The 25,827-nt window shown below is 33.6% G+C and overlaps 1 protein-coding gene across 1 annotated transcript in view; it reads left to right on the top strand.

Moving 5' to 3' along the window:
• Nucleotides 1-25,488, top strand: part of LOC136032732 (epidermal growth factor receptor kinase substrate 8-like) — a 110,439-nt gene extending 84,951 nt beyond the window's left edge. Inside the window, exons 14-18 of the mRNA XM_065713056.1 lie at nucleotides 4,818-5,018; nucleotides 13,288-13,444; nucleotides 15,219-15,354; nucleotides 18,709-19,267; nucleotides 24,459-25,488. Coding sequence (XP_065569128.1) covers nucleotides 4,818-5,018; nucleotides 13,288-13,444; nucleotides 15,219-15,354; nucleotides 18,709-19,267; nucleotides 24,459-24,541 — 1,136 coding nt within the window. The 3' untranslated portion in view covers nucleotides 24,542-25,488. The remainder of the gene's footprint in view (nucleotides 1-4,817; nucleotides 5,019-13,287; nucleotides 13,445-15,218; nucleotides 15,355-18,708; nucleotides 19,268-24,458) is intronic.
• The last annotated feature ends 339 nt before the right edge of the window (nucleotides 25,489-25,827 follow it).

Genomic DNA, 25,827 nt, shown 5'->3' with positions numbered 1-25,827 from the left:
CCGATAATTTTGTGATAAATGGTGTATTACAGAACTCAATTATAATTTGTTATCGCTTTCAGTCATGCTTCCAGTTACGTTTATGATACATTTGTAATCTTATTTGATTTTGCATGGTGGAGGGGCCAGTTCCCCCTTGTTGGTGCCATCACTCTCCTTCGTTGGATGATCTGGAAGTTTTATAATAAAGAGTGCTTTGTCATTCGGGATCACTATTCATTTGCTATCGCTTTCAGTTATGCTTCCAATTCTTGCTTTCAGGTCTAAGGTAATGATACATTTATAAGCTTCTTTGATCTTCCAGAGGGGAGGGGGAGGCAACTACCCTCTATAGGTAACCTTGCTCGTCCTCGTTGGCTGGTCTGGGTATTGTGTTACAGAACTCAATTATCATGCATGTTCGTTAATTATTTGTCATTGCTTTCCAACTAAGTTAGCAGATGATAACAAATTTAACCCCCAAAATGTTTATGATAGATTTATAAAGTCTTTTGTCTTGAAGGGGGGGGCTACCTCCTATAGGTCTCATTGCTCTTACTCCTTGTCTTGGCTGGGAATTTTATAATAAAGATTGTGTTATAGAACTCAACTATAATGGTGATTGGTTTGTTAATATTTTCTGCCTAAAATGGCAGATAACAGCAAATATTCAGCCCTTAGAATGTTCATAATGTATAAAGGAGCTAAAACTGTGGCCAGTTCTGCACTGATGTAACACAAATTGCTCATTTCTTTGTTATCCGTTGTCATTGAAAGAAAAAAAAAGAATTAATTGTAGTTGAGTTCTGCAATATACCCAAAACCTAGTTTCAGTAACGACAATTGATTTGATGTCCGACAAAAAAAATGCATATTATTCCCAAACCTTTATTTTGAGGGGAGTAACATTTAAATTAGTTGAACTTCCAATGCGGCTTATTGCCGACTTTTTTAAAGGTAAATATATTTAATAAAGGTTTATAAATTCTTGTTTTGCTCATGATTTCCATTTCTGAAAGAGTAAACTAAGTGGAATGGGTAGTGTAATTATAGAATGAGGGCTATAATTAATTACTTCTTGTTGTGTGCTCCGAACTCTGGAAATTTGGACTGAGGAATAATGATTGGTGAAAAATAATGCGAAAAAGTTCGATGATCAATGAGCATATCACGAGTAACAACAAGAAGCTTCATATACAAGGAATAGTGCGAAAGGGTAAAGTAACGAATTGGTAAGATCGAATAAAAGATTTTTTTAGCGTAGATTTCAATTTTTTATTTTCGCTTTTATTATTTGTAGTTATTTCACAAGTTGGTTATGTGTGAAAAATCTTCTGTTCGTTAGATTTAGCATCCAATTTTGGGCGAAATATAGCTTAGTCAACCATTGCCAATTGCCAAATATCCATTGCCAATGGATATTTTAAAAAAAAAGGGAAAAAAAGTGTGAATTCTGTCCATTCAGATCAACTTGATATAAATAAAAACTTTATAACTTTTTTATTTTCCTTTTTTAATTGGCACATAACATAAAATGAGAGCTGACTCAAATACATTTGATTCACCAAACTATTAATTTAATTTTCAAGCTATAAGATGGCCCAAAACCAAATAAAAATGGGTTTTAAATAATTGCAGAGTGAAATAAATACTTTGCATGTGAAATGAGAGTAAATGTTGCATTTTGAACAAAGGTACAGAAAACTCTCACTTGTGCCGAAAGTTATGTCTTTCTCTCGAGAGTTTTCTCTTTTCCCCAGCCACCGTGATGCACCGTTAAGGGCTAGACAACGTGTCATTTTCTTCCAGCTTTTTAGGTGTGTGCGTGCGCAAATTATAAGCTGGCTTTTGCAAAGAATAGATAGCAAACTATTTTAAATTTGTAAAATATTAACACTCAACAGCGAAAATATGCTTCACCAAGCCAGAAATTAGCATATTAAGTGAGGTAGTAAGCAAACTTCGCAAATCCAATAAGTAAGAGTCCAATTTTTTTTTGGATGAATGAATGTTTTATTAAATAGTAAATTATAAAACTATACATAAACACAACCGCCCGGGAAGGTTCAAACAGTCTGATGTTGGACGGCTGCAGTCCTATGATTCTCAACCTATTTATTTAAAAAATAAAGAAGGAAAAAGCACTCTCACTCAATTACCCCTTGATACTAGAATATACATAAATGAAGGCTAACAATAATAATAAAAAAAAGTAAAAAAATAAATTATCTCCCCACTCCCAATAAATGTTTTTTTTGTAATGGTAAAACATGCTTTAATCGATACCAATATACCGAGAAAACCGAGCAAAAAATGTGTAAGAAACGCTTAAATTGAGTGTTAACTGAAAAAACCTTGTTTGAAGGCTGACGTAAAATACGCCTTTATTGAATAAATAAGGTCATTTTTTGCATTAAAAACAACAAGCCGATTTTGAACGAACATTTCTGTTGACACACCGATTAACTGTGTCATTTTATTTGATTCTCTTTCGGCACAGTGGGCGTTCGATTTATCAAATTTTGACATTAAGTCGACATTTTGTGGTCTTCTGACGACAGAATAAAAAAGTCAGTTTCTTTCTATTTTCGTGTACAAACTATAAAGTCAAAATTTTAATATGATGGCTTGTTTGTGTTCAATAATAGGAGCATTAGAATCGTTTAATTAACTAAATAATAGCTGACAGTTCAGCATTAAACCGTATTATATTTGAAGTTACTGCGAAAAAATGTGTTTGAATTGCTTTCCAAGTCGACATTAAAAGGCACAAATTAAAAGCGGAAGAGCAAAATGTCGAAATAATGTCGACTTTGTAGTAATCTTCTGGCAAAAAATGCGAAATTCCACATTTTTGTAGATAGGAGCTTGAAACTTCTACAATAAGGTTCTCTGATACGTTGAATCCGATGGTGTGATTTTTGTTAAGATTACATGACTTTTAGGGGGATGTTTCCCCCTATTTTCTAAAATGAGGCAAATTTTTTCAGGCTCGTTACTTTTGATGGGTATAACTGATCTTGATAAAACTTATATATTTAAAATCAGCATTAAAATGCGATTCTTTTGATGTAACTATTGGTATCAAAATTCCATTTTTTAGAGTTTCGGTTACTACTGAGCCAGGCTGCTCCTTGCTACAGTTCTTTACCACGAACTGTTTGATAGTGCAAACGTTGCCTAGTTCTGTGAAGTTATCTTCAAAGCCTTACTTGGTTCCGCCAACTCGTTTTCTTGGTGTCACACCACAGAGTATGTGGCTCAGCCAAAAAAATTTTTTTGTTATATACAGTCAGGAGATTTCCGTGAAAGATGGCTCTTAAAAAAGGAGTAGAACATCTTGGTGCTGCACATTCGGCGTATTTCACCATTTCAAAGCATATTTATTTATTTATTTCAGCATATTTGCTTTTGGAGGCAACTGTGTCTAAATTAATTTCAGGATGTTTTATTTTGCTATTTTTAAGGCAATGTATTGCATCCATAAAGGAGGAATTTAAAGAAGACATGTCACTTATATTTTTTTGAGGATGAGGCAATATCAATCAGAAGAACAAGACCAACTTTCATGCATGGCGCTTTAGTCTAATCTATTTTGCTGTTATGTTTTGAATTTGAAATGCCAACGGTACGTTCAAAATGGATACAGTTACAAAATTCTCAAAGAAAGTGTGTAAGATAATGCTTAGGAGCTAATGCTTATCTGTGGTAATTCAAAGGGAACAAACTTTACAGCAGAGAAAAAATTGAAAAATCTTCCTATAGTTTATTAACTGTAACGAAAGATATTTTTTTTTGGATCATGAATATTGTTCTGTTTTATAAAAATTGAAAGGGGAAATTGAAAAATGCTCGTAAAATTTTTTCGTACAAGGAATTTTCTTTTAGGTATCTAACATGTAGCAAAAATGACAGTACAATTAATAGCTCTATTCCCCAAATTTTCCGGCAACTCACGAGGATATAAAGGATTTTAGGAGAAAAAAACGAAATAAGAGAGGAGGAAATGGATTAAACCAATCGAAATAACTTGCATACCTGAGTCGCTATAGATGTAAGTTTTGCAGAAAGTCCTATAATGCCTTTTAGATTACTGAGTTCAAAGCTGATAAGCTCATTGTGTTGCGGAAGCAACACTTTGGTTTTGCCCTCTTTATATTTTTTAAAGCCTCCAATTTCAGTTTATTAAAAAAAAAATTAGTAAGGATCTAACTTTTATGTTTTTTTTTACGGAAAATATGGACATCAGACCGATTTGTTGAATATGGTACTAAATTTTGAAACCTTTTTATAATCTTTGCGAAGAGTGAAAAGGATTGTTTTCATTTGTCCTTCATCCAGAATCTACAATATGAGAGCTAAAGTGGAGTTAGTCTGTGTCTAAGAGGGCAATCTGAAGTTGTTCTGGAAAGCTTTTGTTTCTTCAAGCCATGTTTCTGCTTTCAAACTGAAAACTCCATTTGAGGAGCCTAAGCCAAGTGTAGTGGCGAAATACTCAAAATGAAGTTACATTAAATTTAAAAGTGCTTAAGATGTGCGATGGCTTCCTGTACCCGTTGCCAAAATATATTTTTTTGATTAATGTACAGAAAAAATCGGGCCCTCAAACATCTCTGGTCCCTCAAGGGTGAGCCTTCGTACTTGAACGATGTTTTAATTATATCCATGTTTTTTTTTTTTTTTTTTTTGTTTTTGTTTTTACTATGTACGCTCGACAGATAGTGAGATAATCAAGTCCGTTGTTTTGATGAGCTCCTTTACTTTCACACTTCAATTAATCGCTTACATTTACACTTATTACACTGGATATTTACATTCATTAATCGCTTAAATTGCAGATTTCTTTGATGAAAGTTTAAGCGAAGATGAAGATGGACTTCCCAAATCAAGCTCTAGACAGAAAGTTGCTCATGTTATTAAGTCTACACCAATTAAAGAGACTTCACCACCACCTCCTCCTCCACCAGTGGTAAATAGGCGTCAAGTACCGGAATCATCAGATGAAGAATCGGGCGTAAATGAAAGAATGTCTTCAGCATGTAAGTTAATTCAATGACTTATTATGTCCGTTGAACTTTATATTCGTTTTAAGTTTTAATGTCGCTCCTTATTTTCAGTTAAAGAAAGACTGCTTTCTTTTATTTAATCAAAGGCAGACCCCTGCCACACCAATATTGCAAAGTGGATAGACTTACTGGAGTTTTTATTTATTATGATTCGGAAAAACTTTTAATAACGAATCTATATGTAAATAACGCGGTAGTGCAATGAAATTAAAACGTTTCAAAGGAACAAGGACACCGGCCACACAAACGTTACAATGTGGATAAACTTATTGTACCCTCCTTAGTGCCCCGTTCTTTATGCTAAAGCTTTTATTGTTTTATAAAGTAGAATGTGAGAAAGAGTCAAACTTTGGCGTAAAGAACGGGGTATTGAGAAGGGGACAGCCTCAATAATTTCTTTTTGTTTTATTATCGCTCCTTACTTTCAGTTTAAAAAAAAATGTTTTTTTTTATTTAATCAAAGTGCTGCAAAATGGATAGACATATTGGAATTTTTATTTATCATAAATTTGAAGAAATTTTCATAACAGTGTAATTTAAATAACGCGGCAGTTTAACGAAATTAAAAAGTTTCAAAGGAAGACACCGGCCAGGCCACACCGATGTTGGAAAGTGGATAGACTTATTTGAATTTTTATTTATTATAATTTGGAAGAACTTTTCATAACGGAGCTATTTATAAATCACGCGATAGTGCAACCTAATTAAAATTTTCAAAGGAAGATACCGGCCACACCATTGTTGCAAAGTGGATAGACTTACTGAAGTTTTTATTCATCATAAAGTTGAAGAACTTTTCATAACAGTGTAATGTAAATAACGCGGTAGTTTAACGAAATTAAAAAGTTTCAAAGGAAGACACCGGCTACACCGATGTTGCAAAGCGGATAGACTTATTTGAATTTTTATTTATCATAATTTGGAAAAACCTTTCCTAATGGATCTGTATGTAAATAACGCGGTAGTTCGATGAAATTAAAAAGTTTCAAAGGAAGGAAGACACCAGCCACACCAATGTTGCAAAGTGGATAGACTTATTGTAGTTTTTATTGATCATAATAAGGAAGACCTTTTCATAACGGAGCAACATACAAATAAGTTGGTAGCCCAACGAACTTGAACAGTTTCAAAGGAAGACACAAGCTACAGTAATATTGCAAAGTAGATAGACTTATTGGAGTTTTTATTCATCATAAATTTAAATAACTTTTCATAACAGTTCTATATGTAAATAACGCGGTAGTTTAATGAAACTAAAAATTTTCAAAGGAAGACGCCGGCCTTACCAATATTACGAAGTGGATAGACTTATTTGAGTTTTATTTATCATAATTTTGAATAACTTTTCATAACAGAGCTTTATGTAAATAACGCGGTAGTGCAACCAAATTAGAAAATTTCAAAGGAAGACACCGGCCACTTTCATAACGGAGCAACATATGAACAACGCGGTAGTCCAACGAAATTAAAAAGTTTTAAAGAGAGACACCGGTCACACCAATTTTGCAAAGTGGGTAGACTTATTGGAGTTTTTATTTATCACAATTTGGAAAAATTTTTCATAACGGAGCTATATTTAAATAACGCGGTAATTCAACAAAATTTAAAAGTTTCAAAGGAAGACACCGGCTACACCAATGTTGGAAAGTGGATAGACTTATTGGAGTTTTTACCTATTATAATTTGGAAGAACTTTTCATGACGGAGCTATATATAAATAACGCGGTGGTGCAACGGAATTAAAAAGTTTTAAAGGGAGACACCGGTCACACCTATGTTGCAAAGTGGATAGACTTATTGAAATTTTTATTTATTATAACTTGGAAGAACTTTTCGTAACGGAGGTATGTATAAATAAAGCGGTAGTGCAACGATATTAAAAAGTTTCAAACGCAGAAACCGGCCACACCAATATTGCAAAGTGGATAGACTATTGGAGTTTTTTTTTATCATAATTTGGAAGAACTTTCCATAACAGAGCTATATATACAAATAACGCGGTAGTGCAACGAATTTAAAAAGTTTCAAAGGGAGACACCAGCCACACCAATGTTGCAAAGGGGATTGACTTACTGGAGTTTTTATGCATGATAATTTAGAAGAACTTTTCTTAACGGAGCTGTATATAAATAACGCGGTAGTGCAACGAAATTAAAGTTTCAAAGGAAGACACCGGCCACACAAATGTTGCAAAGTGGATAAACTATTGGAGTTTTTTTTTATCATAATTTGGAAGAACTTTCCATAACCGAGCTATATATACAAATAACGCGGTAGTGCAACGAATTTAAAAAGTTTCAAAGGGAGACACCGGCCACACCAATATTGCGAAGGGGATTGACTTACTGGAGTTTTTATGCATGATAATTTAGAAGAACTTTTCTTAACGGAGCTGTATATAAATAACGCGGTAGTGCAACGAAATTAAAGTTTCAAAGGAAGACACCGGCCACACAAATGTTGCAAAGTGGATAAACTATTGGAGTTTTTTTTTATCATAATTTGGAAGAACTTTCCATAACAGAGCTATATATACAAATAACGCGGTAGTGCAACGAATTTAAAAAGTTTCAAAGGGAGACACCGGCCACACCAATGTTGCAAAGGGGATTGACTTACTGGAGTTTTTATGCATGATAATTTAGAAGAACTTTTCTTAACGGAGCTGTATATAAATAACGCGGTAGTGTAACGAAATTAAAGTTTCAAAGGAAGACACCGGCCACACAAATGTTGCAAAGTAGATAAACTATTGGAGTTTTTTTTATCATAATTTGGAAGAACTTTCCATAACCGAGCTATATATACAAATAACGCGGTAGTGCAACGAATTTAAAAAGTTTCAAAGGGAGACACCGGCCACACCAATGTTGCGAAGGGGATTGACTTACTGGAGTTTTTATGCATGATAATTTAGAAGAACTTTTCTTAACGGAGCTGTATATAAATAACGCGGTAGTGCAACGAAATTAAAGTTTCAAAGGAAGACACCGGCCACACAAATGTTGCAAAGTGGATAAACTATTGGAGTTGTTTTTTATCATAATTTGGAAGAACTTTCCATAACGGAGCTATATATACAAATAACGCGGTAGTGCAACGAATTTAAAAAGTTTCAAAGGGAGACACCGGCCACACCAATGTTGCAAAGGGGATTGACTTACTGGAGTTTTAACGCGGTAGTGCAACGAAATTAAAGTTTTAGAGGAAGACACCGGCCACACCAATTTCGCAAAGTGGATAGACTATTGGACTTAAAAAGTTTCAAAGGGAGACACCGGCCACATCAATTTTGCAAAGGGGATAGACTTACTAGAGTTTTTATGCATGATAATTTGGAAGAACTTCTCATAACTGAGCTATATATAAATAAAGCGGTAGTTCAACAAAATTAAAAAGTTTTAAAGGAAGACACCAGCCAAAACATATTTTATTTGTGAGAGAGTAAGCATAAGAAAGTCTGATTTGAAGTTTGATGTGAGCTAATAAGACTTCCCATGTGTGCAACGAGAAAGAAAAAATGAAAAACGGTTTGGTGAAACAAAATTCTTTTTTATTTCCTTTTAGACCTTTCCTAATGAATGGTTTTTTTCTTTTTGATTAAATAAAATAAACAAGTTTGTTTTTTATTGCAAAAGTAAATAAGGAAGCTATTGAGCAGAGTAAAAAATCTGACAGAAATTGTAATGAACAATGAACTAAAAGTTAGAAGAAACAGATATTAGGCTCAACAAGGAATGACTCATAATTCGCCAAAAAAAAAAAAAAAAAAAAAAAAAAAAAAAAAAAAAAAAAAAAAAAAAAAAAACAACTGACGTAGATAACTTCGAAGACCAAACTGCCTTTCCATGACGAAAGTATAACAGTTCAAAATAGGGATGAAACCTTTTAATCGACAGTGAACAGATACAAATTTTTTAATTGGATATTTCGAACACATATATAGTGTTCATCATATGTAGTAATTAAATAAAAAAAACAAGTTTTTTTAACTGAAAGTAAGGAGCGACATTAAAACTTAAAACGCACAGAAATTACTTCGTATATGAAAGAGGCTGCTTCCTCATCAACGCCCCGCTCTTTACGCTAAAGTTTGACTCTTTCTCTCAATTCTTCTTTTTAAAACAGTAAAAAACTTTAGCGTAAAGAGCGGGGCGTTGATGAGGAAGCAGCCTCTTTCATATACGAAGTAATTTCTGTGCGTTTTAAGTTTTAATGTCGCTCCTTACTTTCAGTTAAAAAAACTTGTTTTTTTTTATTTAATTTCTGAACGTTTTTGAATCAATGCATGTTTTGATTTTGGCTCTCCGCAGAGGAATAATCAAAACGAAATTTACATATTTTTTTTTTTTGGCTTAATGGCTTTCTCATAATTTTGATCGAATGATTTTGAGAAAAAAAGAGCGGGGGACGAAACCTAGTTGCCCCCCGATTTTTCGGTTAATTAAAAAGGCAACTAGAACTTTTAATTTTTTACGAATCTTTTTATTGGTAAAAGATTTACGTAACTTATAAATTAGCTTACGTAAAAAACTTTTGTATTCTCATGTTTTTATTACATATATGAGGGGATTCGCCCCATCGTCAGTACCTCGCTCTTTACACTAAAGCTTAAATTTTATCCCAATTCATTAAGAATGACCCCCTGAATCACAAAAGCCGTAGAATAAGTAGTTGAAATTACTGAAAATACTTTAGCGTAAAGAGCGAGGTATTAGAAGGAGGTGAGCCCCTCATATGGGTAATAATTTCTGTTTGTTTTAAGTTTTATTGCTGTTCCTTACTTCCAGCTGAAAAAGCTTTTTCACTTTTATTTTTTAATTGTTTTTCCTGAGGGAGGTGAGCCCCTCATATGGGTAATAATTTCTGTTTGTTTTAAGTTTTATTGCTGTTCCTTACTTCCAGCTGAAAAAGCTTTTTCACTTTTATTTTTTAATTGTTTTTTTTTTAAATAATGCTAGTAGCCTATATCCTGCTCTCCCTTCATGGAAATTTTCTTCTCCCATTACAAATTCTCTAAGGAAAGTTCCCCCAGCATATCCCCCTCTTCTCAACCCCTCCCCCAAACCAAAAAAAATCCTCCTGAAAACGCCTGTATACTTCCCAATAACCATTACTATATGTAAGCACAGGTCAAAGTTTGTAACTTGTTACCCCTCCCACGGGGACTGTGGGGGAGTAAGTCGTCCCCAAAGACATAGTTATAAGGTTTTTCGACTACGCTGAATAAAATGGCTATCTCAGAATTTTGATTCGTTGACTTTGGGAAAATAATTAGCGTGGGAGGGGGCCTAGTTGCCCTCCAATTTTTTTGGTCACTTAAAAAGGGCACTAGAACTTTTCATTTCCGTTAGAATGAGCCCTCTTGCAACATTCTAGGACAGCTGGGTCGATACGATCACCCCTGGGAAAAAGAAAAAAAACAACAAAAAAACAAAAAAACAAATAAACACGCATCCGTGATCTGCCTTCTGGCAAAAAATGCAAAATTCCACATTTTTGTAGATAGGAGCTTGAAACTTCTACAGTAGGGTTCTCTGATACGCTGAATCTGATGGTGTGATTTTCGTTAAGATTCTATAACTTTTAGGGGGCGTTTCCCCCTATTTTCTAAAATAACGCAAATTTTCTCAGGCTCGTAACTTTTGATGGGTAAGACTAGACTTGATGAAACTTATATATTTTAAACCAGCATTAAAATGCGATTCTTTTGATGTAGCTATTGGTATCAAAATTCCATTTTTTAGAATTTTGGTTACTATTGAGCCGGGTCGCTCCTTACTACAGTTCGTTACCACGAACTGTTTGAAACTTTACTGCTGATGATGAATACTGTATTAAATGATTTCATCCCTATTTTGAACTGTTATACTTAAAACAACTCACATTCAACTCAAACACAAAAGAACAGAAATTACTAGATGTATGAACTGGGAAGTTGCCCCCTATGAAAAAACAGATATAAAACTTTAAAAGACATATATTAGACTTAATAAAATACTAGCTGTGGGGTGGCGCTTCGCGCCACCCCAACACCTAGTTGGTGGGGGCGCGTCGCGCCCCCCCCCCCCAAGCCCCCCCGCGCGCGTAAGTCGTTACGCGCCATATTAGTTACGCGCCATTGTAGTTGTGTCCCTATGTCCCACCTGTGAATATAGATATATATATATATATATATATATATATATATATATATATATATATATATATATATATATATATATATATATATATATATATATATATATATATATATATATATATATATATATATATATATGTTTTTAACTACGTAAAACTTGCGAATATACAACATTCTTTGCTGTCCCATTGTCTGTGCATATAAATAGATTGTCAGGTTTACCGACTCTTGAACATGCAACATATAATGGTCCATGGGAAAACAATTCGTATTCAGATCTATACCTCATGATTCTAATGATTGCCCTTGAGCTTTGTTGATGGTGATTGCTAATCGACCATTCCCTGAGTCGCCATCGTCATTTATATATCCCCCTGTGCACCCCGGCGTCCCCTTTGTAGTTATGTCCCTGTGTCCCGGTCGTCATTTATATTCCCTGTGTCCCGGTCGTCATTTGTGTCCCGGTGTTCCAGTCTGTGATTTCTCTTTGTGTGTCCCGGGCGTCATTTATATTCCTTGTGTCCCGGTGTCCCGGTCGTCATTTATATCCCCCTGTGCCCCCCGGCGTCCCCATTGTAGTTGTGTCCCTGTGTCCCGGTCGTCATTTATATTCCCTGTGTCCCGGTCGTCATTTGTATCCCGGTGTCCCGGTCTGTATATACATTCGTTTTTTAGTTTTGTTTTTCTCCTTTATTTTTTTCCTTTTTTCTTTTTTTTCTTTTTTAGTTTATTTAGATTTTTAGATTTTTTAGTTTTTTTATTAGTTTTTAGTTTTTTTGTAGTTTTTACCATTTTTTTAGTTTTTTTAGTTTTTTTTTTTACTTATGTCCTGGTCGTCATTTATACTCCCTGTGTCCCGGTCGTCATTTGTGTCTCGGTGCTTTGTTGATTGCTAATTTATATTATATTTATATTTATATTTTTTATATTTATTAATATTTTTTTAGTTTTCTTTTTCTCTTATTTTTCAGTTTTTCTCCTTTTTTTTAGTTTTTTCTTTTTTAGTTTTTAGTTTTTTTTTGTTTTTTACCTTTTTTTAGTTTTTTTTAGTTTTTTTTAGTTTTTTAGCTTTTTTAGTTTTTTTATTAGTTTTTAGTTTTTTTTTAGTTTTTGCCTTTTTTTAGTTTTTTCAGTTTTTTTTAGTTTTTAGTTTTTTACCTTTTTTTAGTTTTTTTTTAGTTTTTTAGCTTTTTTAGTTTTTTTCTTTTTAGTTTTTTTTGTAGTTTTTACCTTTTTTAGTTTTTTTTCTTCTTTTGTATTAGTGTGAAATAATTCAGACGTCATATGCGGACAAACACGACGTCACTCGACAGACAGACAGACAGACATAACCCACAAACAACTTATTTATATATATATTTATTCATATTTTTTTAGTTTTCTTTTTCTCTTTTATTTTTCAGTTTTTTCCTTTTTTTTAGTTTTTTTCTTTTTTAGTTTTTAGTTTTTTTTAGTTTTTTACCTTTTTTTAGTTTTTTTAGTTTTTTTAGTTTTTTAGCTTTTTTAGTTTTTTTATTAGTTTTTATTTTTTTTGTAGTTTTTGCCTTTTTTTATTTTTTTCAGTTTTTTTTAGTTATTAGATTTTTACCTTTTTTTAGTTTTTTTTAGTTTTTTAGCTTTTTTAGTTTTTTTTTCTTTTTAGTTTTTTTTTGTAGTTTTTACCTTTTTTAGTTTTTTTCTTCTTTTGTATTAGTGTGAAATAATTCAGACGTCATATGCGAACAAACATGACGTCACCTGATCCACAGATCCACACACAGACAACTTATTTTTATATATATAGATTATACCAATAATTGGCTTATAATTTTAAGAATAATTTTAAGAATAAAACTGATATTCAGCTTCACCTTATGAAAATGTTTCATAAGACTTTTATTTTGCATACGATGAAAGTTAAGGATTAAGAGAGAAAAATATGTTTTTTTTTTAATAAATTGAGAGAGAAAAATAATTTTTCTCTCTTAAATTCTGAACATCCATCTATGAAACTTTTGTATTCCTAAACAAATGCTCAAAGTGAGGAAACTGCAGAAAAAACCGTTTCCGCAGTTGCATTATTTTAGTTATTTATTCTTAAATAAATGCTTCAACTTCCAGCCTCTCAAGAGAACCTGCTTGACGAATTGAAATCAACTCTGAAAAGAGATAGCGGTATAGGTCTCAAAATAAGGAAAACCCAGACTGCGTACTTAGATCATCGTTCGAGCCCTGCTGAAGTTCAAAAATTTCTGACTACCAAAAAATTTAGTGAAGAGTAAGTAAATTATAAGAATTTTTCTTCCAAACACATATGCTGAAGTAAATTCAAAAGACTTCAAAAGTAGCGTTGTAAATTCAAAGTAAATTCAAAAATAAATTCAAAATTCATTCTAAATCAAAAAATTTAAAGTAGATTCAAAAATTACGTCGATTATTTACGAATGTGCTGCCGCGCTGGTGTGTAAGTTGTGGAAACATAGGAACATGCACACGCGAACTGTGTGTTTGTTGGCAATTGTTCCGTGGAAAAAAAATATTCAAACTAGAATTTTTATGTTCGAAACTTAAAGCATGACCCCGTGTTAGTCTAGTTTAATGGTGCAAACTGCTTTGTACTTAGAATGATAATTTGCTCTTAGTTTAAAATAAGCGTTTCTAATTCAAGAAATGGTTAACAAAAAAATCCGCTCTGACGGGTCTCAACATACTTATTGCCCTTGATGTTTATCAACTTTCTCTGTAATCCACTTGTGTTATCCGAGTTAGTTTTTAAGACAGTTTTTTCTCGATTTTCCCTCTGGGAAAGGGAATGGTTTTGTCTTTTTAACATTTAGAAAGAATGCTGAAAATTTATCTGCTGTGAGCATTCGGTCATACTGATGACATAGAAATGCCTTTGAATTTCTTATTGAAAGAAAAAACATATCAAAATTTTATAACTGTGGAATATTTTCTTTGAAAGCTGTACTAACTATTTTAGTTTGTAGTTTAATAAAGATTTTTGTGCCTTAAGCTAAATAGCCAACTCTCTTCCCCTCTCAGAAAAAGGGCCCTTGAAGTAATAAAGGGAATACCCAATCTGATTGATGGCCTTACCAAATTTTTCAATATGAAGGGGGGAGGTGGCAGAAGATAGCCAACGTTTTTTGAAATAAGGGGGGACTAGACCACAAAAACGTTCGATTTCAAGTTTTTCTTTAGGTCCCTTTTGAAGTTAATACTCACTCCCCATTTATTTTCATAGCTCTATGACGCCTCAGGTGAGTCCAGTCCATTTAGGATTGCTTAAATCTGCCTGCTATAACCTATGCCTCCTATACTTGAATGAATCCAATGTTTTTTGGACCCTTGGTAAGGGTTCATACTGTTTATAGTTTCAGACCGTCTTGTTCAACCTCTTTGCCTTCACCGCGATAAGGTGGTCCGATTTTCATTAATCTAATGTATTTCAGCTACCCAACTCAAAACATTTTTTTTAAATTGTTTTTTCTTCTTCTGGATTATGGGTTTTCAAAATTACACTATTCAGCCCTTTCACTATTTAGCCTTGCTGTACATTTAGCCACAAATCTAGATTTGTTTAAATTGCGCTTTTTCCTATTAGTACTTAAATAAGAGACTGAACATTTCCAGTTATACACTCTTTGAAAGAGTCTGATCTACCAAGATTTGGGTGGTCGGTGTTTCTAGTCAGAATCAAAGAGGGAGGGGGGGGGGTCCCGGGTGCCGTGGCTAAGGAGAGTAACCGAGAAGTTGCCCACTTTGATCATATTTTTCACATGGCTTTTTTTGCTTATATTTGAGTTGGGATCCCTGTAATTTATTTTTCCCCGAGCACCACCAACCCTGGGAACGGCAATGTTTCTGGTGATGTTTTAAGCAGTTTCGTTGATTAATTTTTGACGTATCTTCCCATTCTTCAAAAAGACATTATTCTCATTAATTTTTAGTCAAATGCTCGCTAATTATTTCTTAGCTTTTTAGCCTCATAGTGAAACATATAGCTAGAAGGATAGAGATATTTTTAACAGAAGATAAATATTCTTTAGGCAAAGAAGAAAATTCAACGGTTACAGTGGAAAAGACTTATTTAATATGAATAAATTAGATTTTGAGAAAAAGCTTGGCAAAGTGGAAGGTCACAGACTGGATTCATACATCACTATACAAAAGAATGTAACTGAGGTAATGTTTTTCCATCACATTTTAATAAAAATATTAAAAACTGTATTGGAAAAAAACGTATAACCTGCGGAATTTTAGTATGGACCTTTTTCCTACCGAGACAGCGACAGGTCAATAGATAGTAACAGTTTTACATGGCTTGACGGGCAGAAAGTTGGCCTCTATTTACATGGATGTTCGTTGATTGTACATAGGAGAAAGGAGAGAAAATTAGACCTGGAAGCTTCAAGTGCGGCCTCCTGGAGGAGGCCGCATAAATATTTAAATATTTATTTAATAAATAATTATAAATAATTATAAATTTAAATATTTATTTTTAAGCCAGACCACAAAACACAGAGAACTAAGGTTTGATGTGAGCAAAGGTGATTTGTAACTCAACTTCTTGAAGTTAAGCGGGTCTCTCAAATTTTTACCCCCTCTTTAACCTCTGATTTTGGTATTTTTCTTAGATAAAGGATGCTGGAAACCCTTACCATCTTATACTATGTGCAGTATTTGTATTTTTTGGGGGGTTTCGTGTAATAGCTAAGGATTTGTTCATCTTTATAGTTATAACTAAAAAAGAGCTAAAATTAATATGCGTAGGGCTGTTAGCCCCCATGCCTTCTCAAGGCCAGAACATAATTTTTTCGTTTCACTGAAAAAACAAATAAAAAAAAAACCAATGACCGTGTATTCTCAGTTTAATTGACACATACTGATATTTATTACAACTGCTACTACTAACAACTCACTGCAGCCCCAAGCCGCCTGAGACCAACATAGCTACGCACTCTCCTCCTTCAACCTGATCTATGCAAGGCCCCTTTACACACTCCCAGGAAGTTCCCATTTCCTTTAAATCTCTATTTATGAAATCTTCCCACCCCAGACAAGGACACCTGCTTTTTGTGTAGCCCCAGATGGTTGGCCAAAAAGGACAATCTTCGGCAATCTGTCGCCCTTCATCCGCAAAACGTAGCCCAGCCATCTCAACCTTTATTTTCACTGATATTTATTCCTTAAAACTTTAATAATTTTTTATTTATGAAAATAAAAAAGTGAGAGCATTTAAAATGTATTTTATTCTCAGGAAAGCACAGATTACATTCTGGTCTTGAGAAGGCATGGGAGTTATCAGCCCTACGCATGTTAATTTTTCCTCTTTTTGAGTTTGACTTGGCAATTTATTGTAATTTCTGTCCGTTTTGAGGTTCATTTATTTATTGATAGTAATTTATGGTAGTTTCACACCTGAAAGATTATTTCACTGTGTTTTTGCTCATTTTCGGCTTAATGGATTCTTTACTTTTCTTTGAAAAACATGTTTTGTGGAAAAGGTTTTTTAAATAATTTATGTTCGTTTTTTATTGACATAGTCTATTTCATGGGAAAACAATTTCTATCTTTTCCATTTTTCTCTTTAAGAATCCGTAGTTTGGGTTGTTTTTTGTATGTTGGAGAAACTTTTCAGTATTTTTAATCCTGCAAACAACATTTTTAACTTAATTTTAGATCTCCTGAAGTAGACCTAAAAAATAAAACTTATTATAATTCCCAAAAGATTTTATTTCTATGATCTTTGACAACCTGGATAAACTTGCACTCTTTTTATTTATTCAAATTATAAGAACAGAAGTAGTAATAGTAGTATCCCCAAAAGTTTCAACTTAATACCCCCTGTCGTTCTCGATGTATTGCTGAGGTGTCTTATTCGCAACTATAAATACAACGCTTTTCGGTATATTTTAAAGCAACATTCAGTTTTAAAGTATAATGGGCCAATTGCCTAATTTTGGGGGGTTGACATGCCTTATATACCTAAAGACATAGTTGCTGAACCGTTCTACTATGCTGAACAAAATGGCTGTCTCAAAATTTTGACTGGATGCGTTTGGAAAATGAATGTCTTGAGAGATGAGCTGCCTGCCCTCCAATCACTTTTCACTCTTAAAAGTGCACCAGAACTTTTAATTTTGAATCGAATTAGCTCCTTTAAAAGTTTCAATGATATCTGTAGCTATTATAGAGCGTTTTTGCCTATGATATTACTTATATGGCCTTTTGAAAACCTGTATGCATACAGTTTTTTCGTTTAATAGAAACTCCTCCAAAACGTTCCCTAAAAGTTCCACCTTAATGCCATTAGCGTCAACAGTTATAGTAACTGAAATTGTAGCATTAAAAGTATACACATAGTGCTTTCTGCGTAGTTCAAAATCACCCACAACTTACCCTTAAAGATGTAACTTAAAATACGTTGTTCTTCAGATATTACTTTGTCACCTATTTGAAAGTCAACATGCTTATAGTTTGTTCTGATTCAACATCTACCTAAATATTCCGTAAAAGCTTCACCTTAATACATTTAGCTTGCGCAGTAGCAATAGTTGTAGCTGCATTAGTAGCAGTATGCACATAACTCCTTTTCTTTCTCCAAAATTCCCTTCAACACACGCTGAAAGTTTTGACGAACTTTTTCAAACAGAGAAAAATTCAAAACAAGAATGAATTCACCTCCAAAACCGAGAGCAAAACTGCGTTATTCCTCCCGCTTGTCATGAGTCATCATATTTTGAGTAGAGGGATAAACACTAAGACAGGGGTCCAAAAATGAGTCTCAGATTTACTTGCGAGAATGATAGTCCAAGTGTTTTCTAAAAAGTTTTTGAGATTTAAAATTGAGGCTTAGGAAGCTTTTCTTACGTTTTTGGCCCCCTTTCCCCCCTTTAAAACCGTCTGATATTCCTCAAAACTTAAAGCCGTGATCTGTATGTATGCAAGATATGCTATCAACTTAAATTTTATTTCTGGAAATCTTCCAAAAAATATTTACTGTCTCCAGTTTAAAAGTTATAATTTAAAGTATGTCTATATTTATAGATAATACTAAAACCCCAGATACGTACCAAACGAAGAAAAAATAATTTCACTTGAAACAATCTTGATGCATGTTAGCGTATTTTGAATTTGAGAAAATATACTAAAATAATACGGAAAAAAGAATAATTAAAAATGTGGCTTGCGTTATACCTACTTAACACCTTTCAAAGGAGTGGGAAATTTGCTTCTTTTATACTCTTTTTTATATTTTTTATATTTATTTTATTAACTCTTTTTTATATTTATTTTTTTTATTTGTTCTTTGCCAATTTATCCTTTTGTTAGACAGGCTTTTTAGCATCTTGTTGGGCTTCTTTATGTATTTTAGGTTTTGTGATTCCATAATTCTTGTATTGTTTCTTTTTGTTATACTTTTATTGTGTTAAATAAAAAATTACTCTCTAATAAGTACTTATATGTAAAAAAATTGATTTGCTCAAAAGACTTCGATGCTTAATTTGCTCTTAATGATTTTTTCAAATTTTCTAGTACAAAACGATGCGCACGAGTGAATTAAAGCAAGCTTTGGCAAGAGCACGAGTCCGGTCAGGGGTGTCACGTTCACCATCTCCGGTCAGGAATCCAAGGCCGGCCATACTACCTCAGCCTAAAAAGCTGTTCGAATATGAAGTCGATTCTGACAGTTCGTCAAGCAACCCAATGCGCCACAACGGGTATGCTTCTTCAACCCCTTCTTCTCCCTTACCCCCTCCTCCTGAAAATATAAGAAACGCATTAAAATCTTTGGATGACGAATTGAACACCCATCAGTCTTCACAGAAAAAAACAGGAAATAATAATAATAATAATAGAGGGAAAGTTAGTAAGCAAAATAGTCAGCCTGTTCGTGCAAAAGTTCCAGACCCACCAGCTGCTATACGTCAACCCCCTTCGAGCAAGAATGAATATAGACAAGCTTCAGTGGCTAATGGCTTTGATGAATCTAGAGAACGAGGAATGAGCCCAAAAAAACCTGGCAAGGTGCAAGCGCCTCGAAGAGAAGAGAAGCGTGAGAAAGTACCACCTGCTCCAAATATGGATTTTTCAGGTAAGTCTTTAATGACTGTATTTACATTCTCTATCTTTCCCTGTTTTCAAGATTTTAGCTATTTCTATATTTTGGATTTTATTTTTTAATATTTTAGATATTTCTTCTTTATTTCAGAAAACCAGTTAATACTAAGAAAAGTCCAAGTAATATTAATTTATTAAAATGAACAAAACATTATTAGTTTTTAATTGTTTTAAACAATAGAATTGTGGTAAAGAGTCAAACTTTAGCGTAAAGAGTGAGGGATTAAGGAGGTGTCAACCCATTTCATATACGGAGTAATCTCTGTTCGTTTTAAGTTTTAATGTCGCTCCTTACTTTCAGTTGAAAAAACTAGTTTTTTTTATTTAATTTCTGAACGTTTTTGTATTAATGCATGTTTGATTTTGGCTCTACGCCCATAAATTATTAAAATGAAATTTGCATATCAATTCTTTTTTTGGCTAAATGGCTTTCTCTTAGTTTTGATCAGACGATTTGGAAAAATAAGGGGTGGGAAAGGAGGCCTAGTTGCCCTCCAATTTTTCGGTTACTTATAAAGGCAACTAGAACTTTTAATTTTTAACGAACGTTTTTATTAGTAAAAAATATACGTAACTTAAGAATTAACTTACGTAACAAACTTTTATATTCTTATTTTTTTATTATGTATATGAGGGGGTTTTTCCTCGCTTGAGGGGGTTTTTCGCCCCTCCGCGATCCCTCGCTCTTTACGCTAAAGCTTTTAATTGTTTTAAAAAGCAGAATTGTGGCAAAGAGTCAAACTTTAGCGTAAAGAGCGAGGGATTGCGGAGGGGACAACCCATTTCATATATGGAGTAATTTCTGTTCGTTTTAAGTTTTAATGTTGCTCCTTACTTTCAGTTAAAAAAACTAGTTTTTTTATGTAATTTCTGAACGTTTTTGAATTAATGCATGTTTGATTTTGGCTCTCCACACATAAATTGTTAAAATGAAATTTGCATATTAATTCCTTTTTTGGCTAAATGGCTTTCTCTTAGTTTTGATCAGACGATTTTGAGAAATAAGGGATGGGGAAGGAGGCCTAGTTGCCATGCAATTTTTTTCGGTTACATAAAAAGGCAACTATAAATTTTAATTTTTAACGAATTTTTTTATTAGTAAAAAATATACGTAACTTAAGAATTAACTTACGTAACAAACTTTTATATTCTTTAATTTTTATTATGTATATGAGGGGGTTTGTACCCTCGTTCTTTACAGTAAATCGTAAGTTTTGTCCCAATTCTTTAAGAATGACCCCTGAATCAGAAAGGCCGTAGAATAAATAGTTGAAATTACTAAAAATACTATAGCATAAAGAGCGAGGTATTTATTTCCTCCTAAATACCTCACTCTTTATGCTAAAGTATTTTTAGAACCTCTCATATGCGTAATAATCTCTGTTCGTTTTAAGTTTCAATGCTACTCTTTACTTTCAATTGAAAAAACTTTTCCATGTTTATTTTTTTATTGTTTTTTTTTATATAGTAATTTTAAAAAATTCTGCGCCCTTTTCATTGAATTTCTGTTCCCTCATGACATATTTCTCCAAGGAAAGATCCTCCCACATAGCCCCCTTTCCTCAACCCCACCCCCAAAACCAAAAAAAAAAATCCCCTGAAAACGACTGTACACTTGCCAATAACCATTATTATATGTAAACACTGGTCGAAGTTTGTAACTTGCAGCCCCTCCCCCAGGGACTGTGGGGGTGTAAGTCATTCCCAAAGACATAGTTATTATGGTTTTTGACTATGTGGAACAAAATGGCTATCTCAAAATTTTGATCTGTTGACTTTGGAGAAAAAATGAGCGTGGGAGGGGGTGTAGGTGCCCTCCAATTTTTCTGATCACTTAAAAAGGGCACTAGAACTTTTCATTTCCGTTAGAATGAGCCCTCTTGCGACATTCTAGAACCACTTGGTCGATACGATGACCCCTGAAAAAAAAAACAAAAAAAAAAACACGCACCCATGATTTGTCTTCTGGCAAAAAATACGAAATTCCACATTTTTGTAGATAGGAGCTTGAAAATTCTGCTATAGGGTTCTCTGATACGCGAATGCGATGGTGTGATTTTCGTTAAGATTCTGTGACTTTAGGGGGTATTTTCCCCTATTTTCTAAAATAAGGCAAATTTTTTCAGGCTCGTAACTTTTGACGACAAAGACTACATTGGATGAAACTTGTATATTTAAAATCAGCATGAAAATCTGATTCTTTTGATGTATATTTTAGCATCAAAATTCCGTTTTTTAGAGTTTCGTTTACTATTGAGCCGGGTCGCTCCTTACTATAGTTCGTTACCACGAACCGTTTGAAAAGAGGTGGTCTGATAGACATTCTTCCTACATGAAAGCTTTGAAATTCAGCAGAATTTATATGCTCCAACAAACAAATCCGTGAAAAAACACGCGGATAGTTCAGCGCTACTCATATGCAAGCCAAGGTAGACTTTTATCCCTAAAAAAGAATGTTGTGCTAGGCATGGGTTTGGATACGGAAGTCTAACCAAGAATATTTGTAAGCCTTACGCTTAATTGAAGATGATAAAAATGAGGACAACAATGGTTACTGCCTAGCCGAATTTGAAATCTTACACACGGAGACAAGACTCAATATTTGGCTGCAAGCCAAGCACTGAATCTTATATTTTAAAGGGAGATGCCTGCTCAGATATCTGCTAAAATACACGTCTGCTACCATAATAATTCTGGTCTTTCTTTGTGAAACGTAATCACTGGCCTTTGGGGTATCAATTCTTGATGGTGTATTACCCTGTCAACCGATGTCATTAAACCTTCTGCTTTGGTCATCCGTCAAAGAGACATTATACTTTGACGCTAGGCCTTCTCAATTGGCTAGCCAGACTCTTGAAAGAAAACTCAAAATTATTAGGAGAACAATAAATTAATAAAACTAATTTACAAAAATAAATTGATGAGTTACAAATTGGGAACCAAAAAAACTTATTAACCCGACCCACGACCTGGCGAAATCCACAATTCCACCATGCGCTTTTTTTTCAAGTGAGGTTGTCGAACCCATAATCTGGATAATGAATTCACGATCCTCATTGTTGCGTTGATAGTATTTTTATGATCTATATTTCCAGTGGAACGGCATATTTACCATCCAGACTATGAATTTACAATCTACACTTTACAAAAAATGTCATGTTTTTAAGCAATCCGATTGGCTTCCAAGTGTATAGTATAAATGCCAACCACATTTTACGAGTCTTCGCATCCCACACTGATGGGATTTATACTTTAGTGAGGTTTCCTTGAGAACGGGATTCCTTACTGCAAATTTTGTAACCAAGCAACGAGTCATACCTTTAAACGGACGTTATGTGGACACTAGTGCTTAGGAAAAGGATCTTGGCATAAAAATCTAGGTAGACATGCGTGTCGGTGCTACTTTGACTTAACTTGAGTTGACTTAGCACTTAATTAGTTAATTACTTAGACTCATAATTAGTAGAATCAGCAGTGTAGAGGGTACTCGTTTGCAGTGCCACCAGTCTTCTTCAAACAGCTCTGTTCAGTGCCAGGCATGGGGCTCATATTACGGCTTAAAAGATAGTGAGTTATTTCATCTAGTACGTGGCTTCCATCGATTTTTTCCACCCATTTTCTGATGAATAGAAATGAATTGAATCCGTGATGATCCTTGCGGGGGTACCTGTCTTAAAGCAGAGTAGGTGGCTTTAGTAGGCAACTTTAAATAAAATGATGATCGTATATCCGACAGTCACAAATTTCAATGTGACGAATTTGAAAACGGCCCATTTTAACTAATGTTTCCTTATTATTTTTTTTTTACCACAGAACTTACGAGACGAAATAAAAATGAAGATGGACCAAAAGTTAACGTCATGTTTTTTGAAAAGAAAAGAAACCCGTAAAAATTAGGAGCCGGCATGCTTTTGATTCAACTAGGTCAATCAACAGTGTTGCTATTGTGATTGCAATTTACTTTACAATATTTTATTTCACAACCCAATATGATAGATGATTTCTTAACCCCTCTGGTCTCCACGAATCAGAAGGACCAAAAAAAATCCTTGCCAGATCGCTGGGAAAGGAGGCGAATCTGACAGACTTTGATGGGGAAGCTTAGGTCGAAAATTCAGAAAAGGTTATTGATAAAAACCACTGATGTTTCCTTTTGCACCTCCAGACTTAGGAGAACCTGATTCTAAGTAAGTAAGTATTTCCATTTTCTGCACAAGTTTATCAAATCATAGATAGACTAAAATTTATTTAGACTAAAACATTTTTTTTTTCTTGGAATTCTTGGAATTAGAATTTTAGATAATATCATTCTTACTGGTTTGACCTTGATACTGTCAACCTAGAAACTTGAAAAATTTATTATTACTTCAATAATAAATTTTATTACGAAATTTGATTCTGGTCCTAGAGTTCGACTACTAAAACGCTGCTAATATTCGTGTAATTCCCAGGGATCTGTTACTTTTCGCCATCAGTTTGCCGTGTTTAAATTAAACTTTCTAATATTTTAGTTAGTATTCTAAGAGAATATCCGCGGTATTTTTAGCTATCGATACATTACCTTTGGCCCCTGGGACTAAAGAAAAAATATATTTGACGAATGAAAATTTCATACTATTGCAAAAAAAAAATTCCTGGAAGTTTTATTTAATTTTGAAGTGTTTCTTTGGATACAGTTTTATTCCACCCCAAAATTGTATAGGAATTCACAAATTTGCAATCTTCTTATGTGCGTTGCAAATTTGCGTTAATTTCAGGAGATATTGTTTTACGTATGCTGTATAGTGTATTTAGTGCTTAATAAGTGAAATGAAATGAATGAAAGCCTGAATTAGTGTCCCCTCCCCCTTCGATCAATTTTATTGGATTAATGTGATCCATAGTAATAATAAAGCTTAATTCATAAACAGTTGGTGACAATAAACAGCAGTTGCCAACAGACATATTGAAGCTTGTAAGATAAGGGAAATGGAAAACATGCTTGTTTAAAGCTTTAATTCAAAAATGAAAAAGGGAGGAAGGAAGAAAGAAAATAAAAAGTGAAAAGAAAGGAGAAATTGGATTAATATATCATCAAAGTGCAAAGAATAGTACCTTGTAACAAACGAAAAAAATTTTTTAAGAAAAAACTAATGCTTTTGACTGAATGCCTTTTACTATTCCAGATAGTGACGCAGAACCACCAGCTCCTGGGACACTTCGTGAGCAGATACTCAAGCAAAGAAAACGACTAGGTTCTGCCAAATGATTTTTATTTCTAAGTTTTAAACTGAGCTTTACTACCTTTATCCCAGGAAAAATTATATCCAAAATTTTTATAGGTGTTATTTCAGAATATTTTTACGTTTCAGATATAACGGGAGACTTTGATGCTAGATAATGAGTACTACCGATAAATATTTCTTGAGGGCCTTTTAATTTCTCGTGTGAATTTTTTAGGAATTGTACAAGCAGACCTCTAACGTCGAGTTTTTTTTTTTACTGTAACCCTGACACTTGTAGGTGTATCTGAATGAAGCCTTTCACTTTACTGCATTTAATAAGCATTTTTTTTCGAAAAAATAGTATATTTGGAAGTCGAATTACTTTAAAAGTTGTGTTTTTTTTTAACAAGAACTGGGATTTTCAGGCTTGAAATTCGGGCTACCATGCATAACAAATTATACCTGCATTAATACTTAGAGTAACCTTTAGCCCAAAAGAGAACCTGAATTACAATTGAGATTTGTTTTTTTTCTATCGGGCTTTAGCGAATGTTGAACTTGGAAACGGAAGTGCTTCTATAGACCATACATAATTTCCAAGATGCAAGTGAAACTATCACTAGCATGCAACTTTTGGCAACTATGCGTGTAACAACAAACATAATAAAAAAAACTATGCCTTGCTGCTGTGGGGAACGAACTCTGGGTCATGTTTTGCCAAGTAGAACATCAATCCGTTGTTTTACAACAAGATTAACAAACATATTGTAGCTATCCTATTTTATATCGCCAGGGGCGTTTTCGGTAATTAGTTAAAGAGCTTTTTGTGGGAAATTTTCAGCAAGTGTTGACGGTACAACTGAAAAGTGTATTATTATTTTTACTTTTAAGGTGTAAAACGATTGATCTTTTTTGAATATTATAAGTGTCATTCAAATTCAGATGGATTGTCTACATTTATTTTAAATAAACCTTAATATTGATGTATTAATACCTTTATATTTGATTTGTGGTCAATATAATATTTTTTTTACTACTACTACTACTACTAATAATAACTCACTGCAGCACCAAGCCACCTGAGGCCAACGTAGCTACACACGCTCCTCTTCCAACCTAACCTATTCAAGGCCTCCCTCTTTACACCCTCCCAGGAAGTTCCCATTTCCTTTAAATCTTTATTTATGACATCCTCCCAACCCAGACGAGGACGACCTGTCACGGGTATCTTTGAGAAGTAGTAGATATGGAATTAAATAAGTTTAATAAATAACTGAAATTTTCAACTGAAACGAAACTAAAACGAAAATAAATAACTGACATGTATAAA

Source organism: Artemia franciscana, chromosome 11 (genome assembly GCF_032884065.1).
Source record: "Artemia franciscana chromosome 11, ASM3288406v1, whole genome shotgun sequence".
Classification (NCBI taxonomy): Eukaryota; Metazoa; Arthropoda; class Branchiopoda; order Anostraca; family Artemiidae; genus Artemia; species Artemia franciscana.
The sequence above is the reverse complement of the archived record's forward strand: the minus strand, read 5'-3'. Positions and strand labels throughout refer to the sequence as shown.